General features: G+C 39.3%; 1 protein-coding gene across 1 annotated transcript; it reads right to left on the bottom strand.

The window, feature by feature from the left end:
- Positions 1-1396: 1396 nt before the first annotated feature.
- On the bottom strand, positions 1397-2979 carry prok2 (prokineticin 2). Its single transcript, XM_058082776.1, has 3 exons — positions 2908-2979; positions 1626-1751; positions 1397-1519 (listed from the first exon to the last, which is right to left on the bottom strand). The coding sequence occupies exons 1-3, from the start codon at positions 2977-2979 to the stop codon at positions 1397-1399; spliced, it is 321 nt and encodes a 106-aa protein (XP_057938759.1).
- Positions 2980-14229: the final 11250 nt, after the last annotated feature.

The following is a 14229-nucleotide window of genomic DNA, read 5'->3' as shown; positions in this document are numbered from 1 at the left end:
GCTGCTGCATCGTGTAATTGCACCCCCCCCCCCCCCCCCCCAACCTCATCAGCGCGTGATCTCGTGCGATGTAAATGCAGGTCAGGTATTTTTGGTACATCGCCTTGTCTCTCGGGCAAGCAGGCTTTGTTTAGATGAAGGGAAATCAGTCTCTATTTACCAGGATTTACACCCCACCAGGATGACAACGTTCATACGCGTGCATCAAACTGACACAAGGAGAGGATATCAAACAATAAAGATCAAAGCTAACGCACACAACACGTGTGCCACGGTAAAAGTAACCCACTCGAGAGAACGAACGCTGCTTTTAAGGAGCAACAATGTTCCTGTTGGATGCCGGATAAGCAAAATGCATCCCGGGAGTGAATAAATCCCACAACGACTCCGGAAGATCTCCATGAGGACCACAAATATGAGTATGATGCTTTTGTTAAACAATAATAATAATAATATCACAGTCCCAGTCCTCTTTACACTCGGGAATTGAGTTCATGCAACACGAATTGATGATTTCATCGGGACATCTACAGCTAGTATTTCACCAGTATGCTAAAGATCTAACACCATGACTTCCACCAGATGTCCCTCCATCCACCCCTAGTCAACATTTGCATATGAAAACAAGAGAAATTGTCCACTGCAGTTCTTTATGAAAGTTAAACTCGGTGAATCTGCAAGAAACGAAACAGTGAGTGACGGGAAAGGAGGGCAAAATACAAGAGTTTTACGGGAAAACAGGAGGTTGCCACAAAACGCAGCGACCGTTCTGCATTTACGTCAGCCTCTGTGTAAATATTTCCATTCAGTGGCACACAGACTCAAATTCTAAATCTTTTAAATGTCAAAAGTACATCTCAAAAACGCTTACGTCTTTGAGGCTAGCTTACGGTACATCTTGGCTCTCTGACAGACAAAAACTCGTTGTGACTTACGGCCAATCAAACTGTGACAAACGCGGATCATAAGTTCAGCCTATGCGCCGTTTCTGCTCGGACGCGTTTCACTGCAGCACACAACTTTCCGTGTCAATAAACCAAGGATTGTTAAGTATTTTTTGCCTGAATTAAGCATTTCAAAGCATAAAAAAGGGTAAACAAACTCAATACAAATCTAAGGCATTCAGAAGATGCATTCAAGATGCATGGATGGCCGTAATAACATAATCCCTAATAAATATTTATAATAAAACAAGTTATTTACTATACTTAGAGCCTCTGTAAGATCCAACAGTACAATTTGTCAGCAGGTCTATAAATGTTGATTAGGAATATATAAACCAATTAAGCTCCAGTGACTCATTTATTTAATCAAACATTACTGGAATACATAAATAAATACATAATATTGGAACACGTGGTAGATGTACCAGCACACAGTATAAATACGTTAGTCCTCAGATGTAATCTTGCTCTGTCTGGTATGGCAGACATTTGGATCTTCCCTCCTCTACCGTCACGCACGCCAGGTTGGGAAGACATGGACACGTATGATGGAGTCTTTTCCTGAAGAAAGGAACCTGGACGCAAAGTAAACACAGTTAGTGTATTAGTGTATATATATTAGTGTATTTGTGAAGTGAAATGATCAGAAAAGAAGTACAAGGTATCTGGTAAAGTTCTCACTTTGTGGCTCAGGGGGTGACAGCCGTGTCCTTCCTGGCCCATGGGTGTACACATATGCAGGCTGCGAATCCACAAACTCACCGCACAACACATCCCTCCTCCGCACTGGGAGTCTTTCTCGCACGCCTAAATACACAAACACAGATGGACTATTAGTATCTGCTGTTACTGTGTATAATATACATATTATATCAAATATTCTGGGTGAGGTAGTCTGAAGTTACATGCAAATATTTTAATATACAATACATGTCTGACTTGCTTTTTTACTATTATTTGGAAGTAAAATTGTAAAATAATTTTTAATGTCCTAAAATATTTTATGATTTATCATTTTAATTTCTTAAAAAATGGCGATAAAATAACACATGGGTGAGTTTTTTTTCCATTCATTCATTCATTTTCTACCGCTTATCCTCACAAGGGTCGCAAAGGGGGTGCTGGAGCCTATCCCAGCTGTCTTCGGGCAAGAGGCGGGGTCCACCCTGGACTGGTGGCCAGCCAGCCAATCACAGGGCACATATAGACAAACAACCATTCACACTCACATTCATACCTATGGACAATTTGGAGTGGCTAATTAACCTAGCATGTTTTTGGAATGTGGCAGGAAACCGGAGTACCCGGAGAAAACCCACGCATGCACGGGGAGAACATGCAAACTCCACACAGAGATGCCCGAGGGTGGAATTGAACTCGGGTCTCTTGGCTGTGAGGCCCCGTGCAGCCCAAAAATACAAATTAAACATTCATTCATTTTCTACCGCTTATCCTCACAAGGGTCGCAAAGGGGGTGCTGGAGCCTATCCCAGCTGTCTTCGGGCAAGAGGCGGGGTCCACTCTGGACTGGTGGCCAGCCAATCACAGGGCACATATAGACAAACAACCATTCACACTCACATTCATACCTATATGGATAATTTGGAGAACATGCAATCTTTGCACAGAGATGGCTGAGGGTGGAATTGAACCCGGGTCTCTGCACGGAAACCACTTGACCACCGTGCAGCCCAGGCTTTTTCCAGTTAAATAAAAAATATAAAAAGAGGAGAAACATTGAGAGTCCTTTTGTTATTAATTGCATTAATCATCACATCACAACTCAAAAAAATCGAAAATTTCATGTAACCATTTTTTGAGGAGAATTTATAGACATTCTCTAGTAAACTTAAAATGACTTAAGAAAATAATTTTTTGACAGTTAAGCAATAAAAAAGAACCTAAAAATAAAAATAAAAAAGAATCTGAAATGTCAGCAGTCCATTAAGAAGCTTCCACTTACTCCCGTGATGACGGCCGAGGATCCGTTGGACACCGAGATGAGGAAGAAGAACATCAAAAAGAAGGATTTCATGGTGAAGATCTGCGCTCCGTGCTGCCGTACCACTCGAGGTGACAACTGAAGAGTCGTCAACGTGCATACGTGACCCACCAAAGAGAACAGCGGCCTGATTGGCGTTTATAAAGTCAGCCCGTGACTCAGCCCCAGCGGCAGCGTTTCCATTTTTCTTCTGTGGTCCTGAAGCTGACACTTGTGGCGACATTACATTCATACATTCTCCGACGTCTCTTTAGATCCTTTATGCCACCCCCTCCCCCCACCCCTCCCACCCCCCCTCCCCCGTAAGACCTGGCTTTTCACCTCCCAAGGCCGCTTCCAACCGGTCTTTCACATCCCATTCAAACCGCACTCCAAACAAGAACGCATTCATTTTCCATTCATGAGATATGAAATTAAGAAGTCATTGGTGGCTCTTAATATTCACATCACGTTGACATATTTATCATAGTTGATTTTATATGTCTGACTACTAAAGCCACATTGAAAAAAAAATTGGAGATTTGGAGAATAAAGTTGAAAATTTCCAACAAATAAAGTTGTAATATTATGAGAATGAAGTCGTAAATTTTCAACAAATAAAGTTGTAATATTTTGACAATAAAGTTGTAAAGTTCCAACAAATAAATTTGTAATATTATGAGAATAAAGTCAAAATTTTCTGACAAATAAATTTGTAATATTATGAGAATAAAGTCAAAATTTTCTGACAAATAAATTTGTAATATTATGAGAATAAAGTTGAACATTTCTGACAAATAAATTTGTAATATTATGAGAATAAAGTCAAAATTTTCTGACAAATAAATTTGTAATATTATGAGAATAAAGTCAAAATTTTCTGACAAATAAATTTGTAATATTATGAGAATAAAGTTGAAAATTTCTGACAAATAAATTTGAAATATTATGAGAATAAAGTCTTAATTTACGAGAATAAATTTATATTAAATGTTATCCATGTAATGCCTGTTTCCGATCCTTGTAAGAAATTTACAAGGTTTGGAATATGACAAGAATGAAGTCGGAAATTTATGGGAAAAAATTATAATTTTATTAATATTAAACATTACAAAAAAGTTAATGGGGGACGTTTGGGCGTCGGCATGTGGAGGGGGGCGGGGTTGTGTTGTGTTGTCATTGACTAATATGTAAATATGTCTGATGAACACTGAAATAATAAGAAATCGAGGCGGGGGCAAACCACTGCAGTACTTATTTTTTTGCAGTATTTCAGATGAATGAACCACAGTTTTTATACGGCCTATTAGTAAAAACATATGCATACATATAGAGATGTTAAATATTTCTTGCCTGAGGTAAACATGTTGAAGTATAAAAATAGGTACATTAAAGGTAGATTAACTCAAATACAAATAGAAGGCATTCAAAAACATTGAGGTAGTATTGTATACTGGTCACTAGGGGTCAGTAATGTTACTGTAATGACACTGCATGATGAAACTCTGGCAACTCTCCACGTCACTTCCTGTCCGCCACTCACTCTTCTTGGGGAACACATTTATAGGACCGGATACAACTTTAATAACTTCCATCTATTTTGACATCCCACGAGTTAGAAGTGTACTGTGTATTTAAAGTACTGTGCAGTACTTGTAAGAACCTTTCTGATGCATTTAGTGAGTGGCTGGAAAGTCCAATACTAAGGATGGCAAACAATGTGGTATTTTGATATAATGTGCAAAAATAGATTCCATACATAATAACTGAATGGTGTCAAACCTTCAATCGTTCCTCATAAAATGGCTTCCGACATAATGAACAGGAAAGGAATCAAGTATCTTCTATTTCTCGTTAAAGCACAAGGTCACAGCGAAGGCATTGTTGGTCGTCCTTGTTCTCATGTTTTTTTTTATCCACGAACGCTTCTTCTATCCGCAGTCCTCTATTCAACCCCCCCACTTATGCATGTGACAATGCACACGCAACTTTGAGGCTTTCACCTCCACAATCTGCACAAGGACTCACTGCTGGCTGTCAATGACACGTTGGAGCATCCATAATATCCATAATATATACATATATGTACATATATATGTATGTATATATATATATATATATATATATATATATATATATATATCATAAGCCGACCCCCAATTACATAGGCTCCATGTTGACATTTTGACCAAGATTTTCTTGCAGTTTAACGATTTCTGGGTCAATTCCCGTGGACACCATACCTGGGATGATAATAAATGAATTAACTACACAATAAATGAAAATAAACGTTAATATATCGTAATGTGCATGCGAGATTTCACTCTGTGCTTGTATTTGGTCCATAGCACAAAGGCATGAACGGTGTGAGACCTTCTGCCAGTCATTGCGGTCTCGTTGTCTCGCTGGGTGGAGGCGGGGCCGCTAGCATACACACAAGTCGCTCATGCAAGTACACGCTTTTCCTTCTTGAGAAAAAGTTCTGATACTTTGTTGTAAAAGCGTCATCGCCTTCCGGTGAGCTTGGTTAGCGTCTTGCCAGTCAAATTCATTCATTTATTCATACAGCAGATCATATAAGTATCTTTGAAGCATTTGACTCTCCAGCTGGAGATGCGATCAAAAACAAAATCACTGACTTGTCCTCTCTATGGAAGGACGGCAGTGACAAGCACCTTCCAAGTCGTCAATTTATGTGCATTTTTTTAATATTATTGGCAACACGTTGACAAATACAAGTCCAAAGTCCCTCGGTTTGTTTTTATTTGATCCAGAGCACATTATGGAAACAAAATTAAACAAAAAAAAACACAAAAATGGCTAAAATAGAGCAACAAGGTATGATTTAAAGAGAAATGTGAGTACTAATAACTTGTTTTCAAAATGTAACTAAATACATACAAACACTAGGTTCTGAGGACAGGGGGGCTTAGCCCCCTGGAGATGCACAAGATATGAATGAATGTAGTAGACATTTAAAAAAAAAATCCCCAAAATCCAAAAACCAAATAAGGAACAAGAACCGGGATATAACTTTCCCACTTTTGGACAGATTTAGTAGGGATACTCAATTGTTTTAGGCCACCATTACATTTACACAAGTACACACAATTTTGTAAAAATAAAAAAAAAAAAAAATAAATACAAAATGAAAAAAATCAATAAAAAAATATCAAATTATTTCCAAATGAGGAACAAGAAACGGGATATAACTTTCCCACTTTTGGACAGATTTAGTAGGGATACTCAATTGTTTTAGGGCACCATTACATTTACACAAGTACACACAATCTTGTAAAAATAAAAAAAATAAAAAATAAATACAAAATGAAAAAAATCAATAAAAAATATCAAATTATTTAGGCTGAAGCCCCCCTAAAATAGACCTAATGACACCACTGCATTCACCCCCGCATCCTTTTTCAATGCAGCCGTCAGTGGTAAAAAAAAAAAAGTGTGGTATAAGAATTAAATACGGTAAGCTTTGCCCTTGAGAGGATTCATTTTACATGCGGTTTAACATGGAGCCCATGTAGGGAAACCAAAAAGAAATTGGATATTTACACCCACTTTCCACCACGCAATAAGAATTACAACCTGACCTTGAAGTGTCCAAAGTTGGACCACATTTCCGAATGTTTATCTTGACTTTTTTTATCAGGAACTGTACATGGAAACAGGAACAGGAAGTCATCTCCATCGTTTGACAATGATGCATGTTTCGAAAAAATGAAATGAAAAAAATAATGAAATAAAAACACTAAGATTCGCTTGTGTCACATGACCAAACCAAAAACTGCAGTAGAACTCCACCAAGTAGAGTGCAGATCTAAACTAGAGCAGTCATTGTACGCATTAAAATATAAGACAACCGTATGCAAATGAGCAGAGTGCAACAGAGCTTCCAGCTCCTTTGGGTTTGTAGTTGAAAAACCACAAAAAGCCAAAGCGTTTCATCCACCACCAATGACGGATGATTGGAGTGCTGACGTCGCGCCTTGAAGAGCGGCAATAGCCACGCTTGAACGCGCCGGAAAGGGTCGTGCACCGTCGCTGCACTGTCAGGAATCTCTCCGTGAAGATGACAGATGTGCCAATTTGACAGACAAAAGCAATCGCACACTTGTGAGTATTTTCACAGCTGAGCCCAGAGTTGAAAGTGAAAGTGTTTTTTAAGAAAAGCGCAGGCGTCAAAAGGGATCCTATCGTCTTTGACAGAGATCCCGGGATTGGATGTGTCGGATCTAACGCTCCGTTATCTTCTCACTGACTCTTTCATGCAGCAGTTGGCAACGTTTCTGCAGTGAAGAACATTTGTAATCACATAAAAATATGTACAGTATCATCACGGTCAGCGTCATCCATCCCTTCCAGAAGGTCCGAATCCAACCAAATCGGTTTTCCCATAAGTAATAATGTTAAACACAAAAACGCAGTTTTACAATGATAGTTTTATATAAAGTTTTAAATACTTTTTTTTGGCAAAGACCGTGATGTGGCATCTCGGTATTTTGCTATATTTCTTGAATATAATATTGTTTGGGTTATTTTGCAGCCGTGATAGAGAAAGAAAAAGAACTCACAATTCTCCCAATCCATGTGGAAGTGGTACATTTTTGGCTAACGTTTAGAAGCAATGTGTTGTAAACAACAAATGGGAGTGTAAAGGTGACGCGCTGTCCAATGCTAGATTCCCGGTAGAACTCACAATTCTCCCATTCCGTGTGGAAGTGGTCCATTATTGGCTAACATTTAGAAACAACGTGTTGTAAACAACAAATGGGAGTATAAAGGTGACTGGTGAGGCGCTATCCAATGCGAGATTCCTGGTAGAACTCACAATTCTCCCAATCCGTGTGGAAGTGGTACATTTTTGGCTTATGATTAGAAGCAATGTGTTGTAAACAACAAATGGGAGTATAAAGGTGACTGGTGAGGCGTTGTCCAATGCTAGATCCCCGGGAGAACTCACAATTCTCCCATTCCGTGTGGAAGTGGTACATTTTTGGCTAACATTTAGAAGCAATGTGTTGTAAACAACAAATGGGAGTATAAACGTGACTGGTGAGGCGCTGTCCAATGCTAGATCCCTGGTAGAACTCACAATTCTCCCAATCCATGTGGAAGTGGTCCATTATTGGCTAACATTTAGAAGCAATGTGTTGTAAACAACAAATGGGAGTATAAAGGTGACTGGTATAAAGGCGCTGTCCAATGCTAGATCCCCTGTAGAAATCACAATTCTCCCATTGCGTGTGGAAGTGGTACGTTTTTGGCTAACATTTAGAAGCAATGTGTTGTAAACAACAAATGGGAGTATAAAGGTGAATGGTGAGGCGCTGTCCAATGCTAGATCCCTGGTAGAACTCACAATTCTCCCATTCCGTGTGGAAGTGGTACATTTTTGGCCAACATTTAGAAGCAATGTGTTGTAAACAACAAATGGGAGTATAAATGTGACTGGTGAGGCGCTGTCCAATGCTAGATCCCTGGTAAAACTGACAATTCTCCCATTCTGTGTGGAAGTGGTACATGTTTGGCTAACATTTAGAAGCAATGTGTTGTAAACAACAAATGGGAGTATAAAAGTGACTGGTGAGGCGTTGTCCAATGCTAGATTCCCGATAGAACTCGCAATTCTCCCAATCCGTGTGGAAGTGGTACATTTTTGGCTAACATTTAGAAGCAATGTGTTGTAAACAACAAATGGGAGTATAAAGGTGACTGGTATAAAGGCGCTGTCCAATGCTAGATCCCTGGTAGAAATCACAATTCTCCCAATCCGCGTAGAAGTGGTACATTTTTGGCTTATGATTAGAAGCAATGTGTTGTAAACAACAAATGGGAGTATAAAGGTGACTGGTGAGGCGCTGTCCAATGCTAGATCCCCAGTAGAAATCACAATTCTCCCAATTCGTGTGGAAGTGGTACATTTTTGGCTAACGTTTAGAAGCAATGTGTTGTAAACAACAAACGGGAGTATAAAGGTGACTGGTATAAAGGCGCTGTCCCGTGCTAGATTCCCGGTAGAACTCACAATTACAAGTAGTGAGTACTAAATAAGATGCATTTCCAAATGACGCAAATGCGGGATAATACGGGCCTCATTTCCGGCAGCTTCTCCTGAAACGGGTTAGCTCCCATTCTATGGAAGTACAACACATATTCGTTGATACGGTAGAAGTTGTAATTGGTTCTGCAAATATGATTTGTTAATTATAGCTCTATGATTCAGCCAGCCTGGCTGGGTTAATGAGGGGCCTCCAGGTATGACTTCCATTTAATTAACGCGGTAAAGTCATTGAATGTAATTTACCCTAGAAAAGGCACTACACTCCTTTTTATGTGCAGCAAAAAAGGTTTTGTTTTAATTTTGCTTATATTTTGTCCAATATTTTGATACCCACTGGACTCTGTTCCCCCATTTTTGGTACCCCCTATACAGTATTTCCCAATAGGCCAGATGACTCTGCTTTGGACCCCCAGTTCTACGTGAGCGCCTCAATAAGCGTCTCTACTTGTGGGGTCCTATTCCCCATTTTGAAAAAAATATAAAAAGTATAAAATTTACAAGGGAAATTAAACTTGGTGGAACATTTTTTTAAAAACGGCAATAATTTTATGACAAATTCGTAATCTAATGAGAGAAAAGACGCAATTTTACAAGAATAAACTGGTAACAAGAAGTCAAAGCAAGTAATATGAAGAAGTAATATTATTAATAAGTAATTATTATTTGGGCAATTTTCTGTTCATATTTGGGCAATTTACTGTTCATGCTGCACTTTACATTATGTTGTTCATATTTGGTGTCTATTCTATCTATTTATTCTCCACATTATTATTATTATTATTATTTATTATTACTTATCTCCTTTTGTGTCTGTTATTATATGGGAGCCAGGCAACGACATTTCGTTGGCAATTTCACTACTGTGTTTTTGTGCAATGGCAATAAAGGGAGTCTATCTATCTATCTATCTTATTATTATTATTATTATTATTAATATCATTATTAATATCATTTTAATAGTTTTAGTCATTTTAAAGTCCCAATATTATCAGAAACAAAGAAAACTAAATAGTTGTAATTTTTGGAAAATCTGGTTGGTGGAAAAGTTCTGGTATTGGGGGAATTAAGTCATTATATTCTGAAATTTTTAAAAATAAATATTCATATATGTAATATTCAAGAAGAAAGTAGAAATATTCGGAAAATTAAATCACAAAGCTCAGATGCAGTTTTTTTTCTTGAAGTAAATATCATTTACTTCAATCTCTGCCATCATTTTCCACCGTCTTGCTTGGTTTTATGTTTTTGTAAAAGTCGCCTCTGGTGGGACTCGAACCCACAACCTTTGAAAATGTTTCTATACACATCACTGCTTGTGTTGGATTGGTTTTAAATATATTACTATATGAGGTAATACTTGTTCTTGTCTGCTTATAACAGATGTAGAATGCTGTGTGTGTTTATCAGTAGGAAACAATAACGCCCCCCTCCCCCGCCCCCTCGCCCCCCCCCCCCCTCACACACGTGACCATTGTTCATCTAAATTGCCAGTGCACGCTACTAAAAATAGGGCACACAGCTGAGAGCTCAGGGGGATGTGGAACAAGGATGGAGACAAAAAAATTGCGACCTCACAATGAAGATGAAATGATGGGAAGCTTGGGTGTCCAAAGTGTGCCTCGGGTGCCGTCGAAGCACCATGGCACATTTTGGTTAATAATGGTTTCATTGTATTTTCAGCATGCGGACAGGTTACAGTGGAATACAGTACATTACATATTACGGTTAATAATTCCACAGTATGGCTGCACGGTGGTCGAGTGGTTAGCGTGCAGACCTCAGAGCTCGAATCCCACCCTCAGCCATCTCTGTGTGGAGTTTGCATGAAATTGTTTGCGACGTTCCAAAAACCTTAGAGACACTTTCTCGTATGCGACCTTTTCATCCCGCCATGACACTTCCTTGCGTCACTTCTGGGAGGACGAGAAACTGCAAAGCTGGTTAAACATTTACGAGGAAGTGACACTCCAATCTCCGGGTGCCGATTCATCTCACGTTAGCCTCCATGCTAACACGGATGCTCGTGCAACCCCCGCAACAACGCCGTGCATCGGTAAGTGTGCGGCGCAGACGCTGCCAGCTCGGATGAAATGTTTGATTCTGCGCTGTGCTCCGAATTCTTTCACAGCGCTGCAAGGCCCTTTGAATAAAAAGATGGCGATTATGTAATACCCTCATCTCCACGGGGTGCAGCCTTCACTATATTACTTTTAACCCCACAATATGAATTCTATATAGGCTATATTTTCATAAAAAATAGTGGGTGTATTAGTGGAAGAGTCCATGAAGAATCTTGCAAGGGATGCATGCAGATGTGTTTGGACGTATTATTCTGCTGGTCTGCCAGGCAGAATGTGACGCACTCCATCAGTCAGCTCAGCCAATCAGAGAGTAAAGAATAAAAGAAAAACAATAAATTAATTTGCATATTGGCATAATCTGGACGAGGCGAAGGGTGAAGATGGAGCGTGATAATCCTTACCGTGTTTTGTGCTTGATTACAAAACATGTAGAGGAGGTGTTTGTTTTTGCCACTTGTGTATAATGGCGCTCGCTGTGGTTTGCTGGAGTCCCAAAATGGCTTTATAGCCTTTTCCAGACTGCTAGATCTCCATTCATCTCAGTTGTGTTTTTACACAAGACCATGCAAGTTTGGATTTTTGCCTTAATATTAAACACGCAGGCAGTAATTAAAAGGGCATTTGTATAATGACGGACCTATTCTATTGATCAATTAATTAATTACCGATTGGCATTATTTTTTTATTATTTATTTTTTATTTATTACATATTTTTATTCTTTAAAAAAAAAATTATTCTCATAAAATTTCATCTTTTTTCCTGTTTTTTTTCTTTTAACATGTTGACTTTATTCTCCCATTTCTGCAGTTTTTTATATTTATATATATATATCTATTTATATATATATATAGCTATATACATCATATTTTTTTAATATTACAAATAACACACTAAACATAATAATACAATAAATACTAAAGATGAATAAAGTTTCCTAAATGTGTGGAGTTGTGATAATAATAATAATACTGTGTTTACAACCAATTCCCAAGGCTGTACGCTAATAAAACCACTAGATGGCGCAATTAGACTAGAAATATACAAGATGACGGCTGTATTATCTACAGAAGTACTTGTTACTGTTAAATGAATTTATTGATGTTTGATTTTTAATATGTGGGCTTCTCTTCTTTAAGATTATACTTTCTTTCTTTCTGCTGCTATGATTAAGGGATGGTGAGAATCTGGATAAGCGTACAGGAACCAAGAAAGTACTTTTTCAAACACCTACTCCTTAAACTTTTCGTTACTCTAGACTCTAGTTGTATCTACTTCAATCTCTACCATAATTTAATCCCTTAATCCCATTGATATGATAACTAATTTAGAAAAAAAAAATATTACGGTGCAGCTTGTAATATTTTAGCTGTCTGAAAATACCAAATCTGTTTTTTTTTTTTTTTCTTCCGTCGATTCACTAAAAAGTAATTGTTGTCCCTAAATACAAGACTCACTTGAGTAGTTACTATTAAGTTCGGTGACACACAAACACCAGACCCCATCACCGAATAAAAAAAGGGGGTGGGGGGGGGGGCGTGAACTCAACAGGCACAACAATCCCTGATTAAAAAAGAATCCCCAATAAAAACATGGTTCACTGTTCGCTGTAACAAGCGAAAACTCAACTCTGAACCCCCCCCCCCCCCCCCCCCATGTGACCTCTTGTCTGTCTCGCCACTCAGTTACCCGAGGGAACACATTTACAGCAACACACACCAGCACCAGTCTTATTTATTACTAATATGAATGCAAAAGTGACTATAGGGGTGTTAGTTCATGTCTAGAGGGCTCTAATGTTAAAAAAAGGTATTTATGAAAATGGGTTTTTTATGCTTTAAATAAGAAGATCTTCAATGTCAAATGAAGGATGATGACTTTACAGGTTCATCTGCTGGCCGCCTGCCTGCCGACCTGTTTCCACGGCAGCAGCCTGAGCGGAGCGCCGCCTGCTTTCACATTCATGGAAACGCAATCCATCAATTCCCGGCAAACGAACCTCACTTCCAATACCGATGAAATGTCTCGGCGCCACTTGGTCTTCCCGAGCAGAGGTGTGGCCAGGTGAGATCATCATCCGTCTCCTGCATCTCAATCAGGCCTGAAAGGAAGAGGTGGGCGTCTTGGACGACGCCGTCAGCGTCTATTTCCATCTTAGTAAATCTAAAAAAAAAAAAAAAAAGTGTGTCACGCACATAATGCACATAAATGATTCACCGGACTCGGAGGGGCCGTGAATGGCGTTCCGCAGGAGAGACGCTCCATATGAGGCACCAGGCGTGCCAGTTGGCAGCAGACGCCGTGCCGCTCACATGCCTGGTAGGATACCCATGTCTTTGGAAGGGAACATCCCATGCGCCCCCATTCTTCCACCCCCACTTATGAATCCAGACAAGCCTGAAGTAAAAGCAGGCCTCTCCATCCTCTCTCAACATCTCATTATGCTCCCCGCTGCCGAGGAGAGAGCTTTTCACGGCGACACAAAATAATCAGTCAAGCAGCAGCCGGGGCGCAATCACACCAGCGCATAGCAACCACTCACTTGTGGATTTTATATCACCTTTATCCCCCCCCCCCATCCACGTAATCTCCTGCGTTGTGTTCATTATCAGTCGCTGCAAGGGGGCAACGTGGCTCCAACAGCTGCTGAGGCTTGGCTGCTGGGCTCCTCATCTGTGAACATCACACAAATGCAGAGTGGAGAGTGGGGAAGTTGCCGTGATAAAGAGTGGGATATTGTGGGCGACCTCACCTGTGACCCCCGCGGTCCCCGTGTTACCTTTAATGTGATAACTCGCACAATCAATCAGAAATCACTCCACACTCTTTATTGCTCTCTGGTTCTACCATATCTTACTTATTGTGTGGAAATATGGGCTAATAACTAGAAAAGCAATCTTCACTTGGTAAATGTACTGCAAAAAAAGGCCAGTAAGGATAATTCATAATGCTAAAATTTCTAAAATCACAAATACTTCAACTTGCTGATATAGTTCATCTTTAAACAGCTAAAATAATGCATAAGGCTAAAAATAACCAATTAGCTAAAAATGCCATCCAATACTTCTCTACAAGAGAGGAGAAATATGAGGGAAGAACTAAATCTGAATTCTATGCTAGGACTACGTTATGTAGTGTGTGGAATCAAACTA

The sequence above is a fragment of the Doryrhamphus excisus genome, chromosome 1, assembly GCF_030265055.1.
Source record: "Doryrhamphus excisus isolate RoL2022-K1 chromosome 1, RoL_Dexc_1.0, whole genome shotgun sequence".
Classification (NCBI taxonomy): Eukaryota; Metazoa; Chordata; class Actinopteri; order Syngnathiformes; family Syngnathidae; genus Doryrhamphus; species Doryrhamphus excisus.
This window is presented reverse-complemented; position numbering and strand designations above follow the sequence as displayed.

Coding starts and splice junctions, on each gene's coding strand:
- prok2 (XM_058082776.1), bottom strand. CDS start 2,979: ATGAAATCCTTCTTTTTGATGTTCTTCTTCCTCATCTCGGTGTCCAAC. Junction 1,752..2,907: donor CCTCGGCCGTCATCACGGGA/GTAAGTGGAAGC, acceptor TTGTGTATTTAG/GCGTGCGAGAAAGACTCCCA. Junction 1,520..1,625: donor GTCACCCCCTGAGCCACAAA/GTGAGAACTTTA, acceptor CTTTGCGTCCAG/GTTCCTTTCTTCAGGAAAAG.